This window comes from Pinus tabuliformis, chromosome J (assembly GCF_031772625.1).
Source record: "Pinus tabuliformis cultivar Carrire ecotype Pingquan chromosome J, CPIR1, whole genome shotgun sequence".
NCBI lineage: Eukaryota > Viridiplantae > Streptophyta > Pinopsida > Pinales > Pinaceae > Pinus > Pinus tabuliformis.
In genome coordinates, this window is record NC_142295.1 from 1,250,526,750 (window position 1) to 1,250,530,067 (window position 3,318).

Below are 3,318 nucleotides of genomic sequence, written 5' to 3' on the forward strand. Positions count from 1 at the left end.
TTTGATACTAAAAAGTCCTTTTCCATCCCATTGTAACATAAATTGGTAAAAGCTCCTGTTTCTTCCTAAAAATAAGCTAAGACCATCTAAAGACCATCTAAACTATTTGTTTCATTCCACATTTTATGCAATTTCAACTCCCATTTTTTAATAAAAGTAACTATTTGTTTCATTCCACATTTTATGCAGTTTCACCATCCATTTTTTAATAAAAGTAAAATTTCAATGTATCTTTGTGTTGGTTATTACTGGATCCACACTTCAAAAAGAGGGATTGTTACTCATAACTCTTAAATTTGAGATCGATTGAGCAGATTATAGAGGCAGGTCAAGTCAATTCGTAGGCGGCGTTAGTGGAAGAAGAATCGGAAGCAACAGGTGAACAAAGAACACGACTTCCACACCCGTGTACTCTACATTTTGATATTTTTCCAACTTTGCTTCGTTGCGATTCATTCATCTGTAACTTCCCCCACGAGAATTTGACCAAATTTAAATCCAGAAGCCCTGTGTCGTACGCAATCAAAGTTATCAAACGATGGCCCGCATATTTCCATTTAAAAAAGAAAATTAGATGGAATCAGTGCTTGCTTGGAGAAGCTCGTGAGTGTGAATTGCTTGAGTTCTCTGTCGACTGTTATTATTTATTTATACTGTCTGCGTGTAAAGGAAGCTTACCAGTTGAAGCAGAGTAGAGTTTACAGCATGACCACAATGGATATGTTGTATCCCAGCTCTCAAGCCATGGAGGTGTTCAAGAAACAAGAAGGAGATCAAGCATTGAGCTACTTTTGCAAGATTTGCAGCAAGAGATTCGTGTCGGGAAGAGCTCTTGGCGGTCACATGAGAGCCCACGCTACCGCCTCCATCGCTCCAGACACACTTACTGAAAGTAATTTTCAGAAGAGCAAGAGGCCCAGAGCTTCAGATCACAAATCAATGGAGGGGAAGGAGAAGGAAGAGTGGTCGGATAGTAATGGGAGTAAGCTAATGTATGACTTGCGAAAAAATCCCAAGCGCAGTTGTTGGTTTGCAGAACAGGACTACTCCTTTCTGTTGGGTCACGGGTTCTATTCCAAACCCATCGATTCTTATATATATTGTGATCTGTGTGGGAAGCAATTCAGTTCTGGGAAAGGGCTATTTGGTCACATGAAGTGCCACTCTGAGATTCATCAAGTTAGCGATGCCCATCTTGAAGGATCACAACAACATGAGACCCAGGAGGAAGAAGAAGAAAGTGAGAGTGATGCTGAAATTGGAACAGAGGTTGATCACCCAACTGGGGATTCAAACAGTTTTGACAAGTGGATGAAGGGAAAGAGATCCAAGAGACCCAGGTATGCAATCCAACTTATTAATCCCCATAAGCAATTTGGTTTGGAAACCAATAATGAAGAAGAGGACATGGCTATGTGTCTTGTCATGCTTGCAAGTGGAGTAAACACTGCTCAAAACCCACAAGCCCAAGATGGGGTTGAGGATCTTGGATCAGGTGGCCTTAAGTTCCCCAACACTGGTTCCCAGCTTCCGAAATGCATCAGGAAGAAGCCCAAATATAAGAAAATTGATGGAGATGCCATTCTTTATGCTGATGATGAGGTCAAGAAGGCCATGCACAAATGCACCACCTGCAATAAGGCTTTTCATTCACATCAGGCGCTGGGAGGCCACAGGGCTAGCCACAATAAGGTCAAGGGCTCTTTTTCGCAGATAGAGGAGGATGAGAGCCCGGGGGAAGAGATTACTGATGAGGAGCTTCAGCTCATTAGTGGATCGTACTCTTTCCACAAGCCTCGTCCAAAGAAGAGGGCCAAGGATTCTACTGTCAAAGCGAGGGCTGAAACAGGGACAATTGAGCCAGCTAGGTTTTCAGGTAAGAAGACAAGCGTCCATGAATGTTCAATCTGTCACAGGGTTTTTCATTCGGGTCAGGGTTTGGGCGGTCACAAGAGATGCCACTGGGGTACCGGAGCTTCAGACACTGTTAGTACCATTTTCAGCAACAAAAACACCTCTATGCTGCAACAGCAGAAGCCTGCAAGACTGCAACTGTTGGACCTAAACTTGCCTACCCCTGTTGATGATGATGATTGTGATGCTGGAAACCTCAATAATTTGGATGGTAATGCAGTGGATTCTCATGGAATTTCCAACGCCAAGAGACACAGCCCTCCTTATTTGCAGCCTTCGCTGATGAGCATGAGATGCCCGAAACAGGGACTCTTTCTGTACAATAATGATGCTGATTTAAGTAAAGATGATGAACCAAATAGTAACCTAGGAAAGAAAGATGGATTTGGCAGAGAATGTGATTCAGACTTCCCAGTGAGGGCACAACCTTGGTTGCAATTGTAAGGCTGACAATTGTCTGTAATTGGTTCATTTTTATATATTTTTAGGGTTCCACTACCGTATATACTGAACTTGCCATACACCAGTTCGCCAACTTTATGACACTTGACATGTATCTATAAACTTTGGAACCATAACATGTAATTTTGAAAACAAACATTAAATGAATGTGCACCATGGAGTGTAATTCACATTGCTACATATTCAAGTTTCACAATGTTTGTTTGGAATAATGTTGATGTAGATTTTAGTTATTAACTTTGTATAATAAGGTATTTAGAATTTTTGTGGGTGTTTGAATATATTTATGATTTAAAAATATGATTTAAGTAATTATAAAATATAATATTATATTTAAAAAAAGAAATTGAATCTTATGAGATATGAAGTAAAATAGGGTATTTTTTTAGGTATACTATGATGTAAAGGTTATTGGTTCGAAATTTTATGGACAAAAATTCAGCCATGTTGAGGGTTGGTGTGGCCCAAGCCAAATGCAATCCTCAGATTATTGTGACAGCGTAAACTCATATAATTTTAACACCTTAAACTAAGGTAATTTTGACAACTTAATGGCCTTTAGATCACCGCTACTAAATCCACAAATTAAGTATACTCAATACTCACATTACCTAACCCAAAAAACCAAAACTTAAAACATTTAAACTTCATCTATAATTAATATATAAATTACAATACATTTTGCATATTAAATATATTTAGATTCTCATTCTTAGAAGTCTAGTATCTTTTATATATTTTTTTTTGAAATGCTCCTTAATCCTTGTAAATAACACATTTTATTTTTAAATATCCTTTAATACTAGTAAATAACACAAGTGATGATGGTTCAATATGTGGTTTATCTTATAAGTAGAACAAATCTATGATACAACCCAACTTATTGGTTTTTCAAAGGCGAAAGGCTAAAGAAATTTAGAGACTTATCTTATGAGTAAAAGA

The 3,318-nt window shown here is 38.4% G+C and overlaps 1 protein-coding gene across 1 annotated transcript; it reads left to right on the forward strand.

The window, feature by feature from the left end:
- The first annotated feature begins 322 nt into the window (after positions 1-322).
- LOC149231743 (uncharacterized) lies at positions 323-2,520 on the forward strand. Its single transcript, XM_089376364.1, has one exon. The coding sequence runs from the start codon at positions 706-708 to the stop codon at positions 2,356-2,358; it is 1,653 nt and encodes a 550-aa protein (XP_089232490.1). The 5' UTR covers positions 323-705; the 3' UTR covers positions 2,359-2,520.
- The last annotated feature ends 798 nt before the right edge of the window (positions 2,521-3,318 follow it).

What these genes read in the sequence shown, in the direction of transcription:
- LOC149231743 (XM_089376364.1), top strand. Translation starts at nt 706, where the DNA reads ATGACCACAATGGATATGTTGTATCCCAGCTCTCAAGCCATGGAGGTG.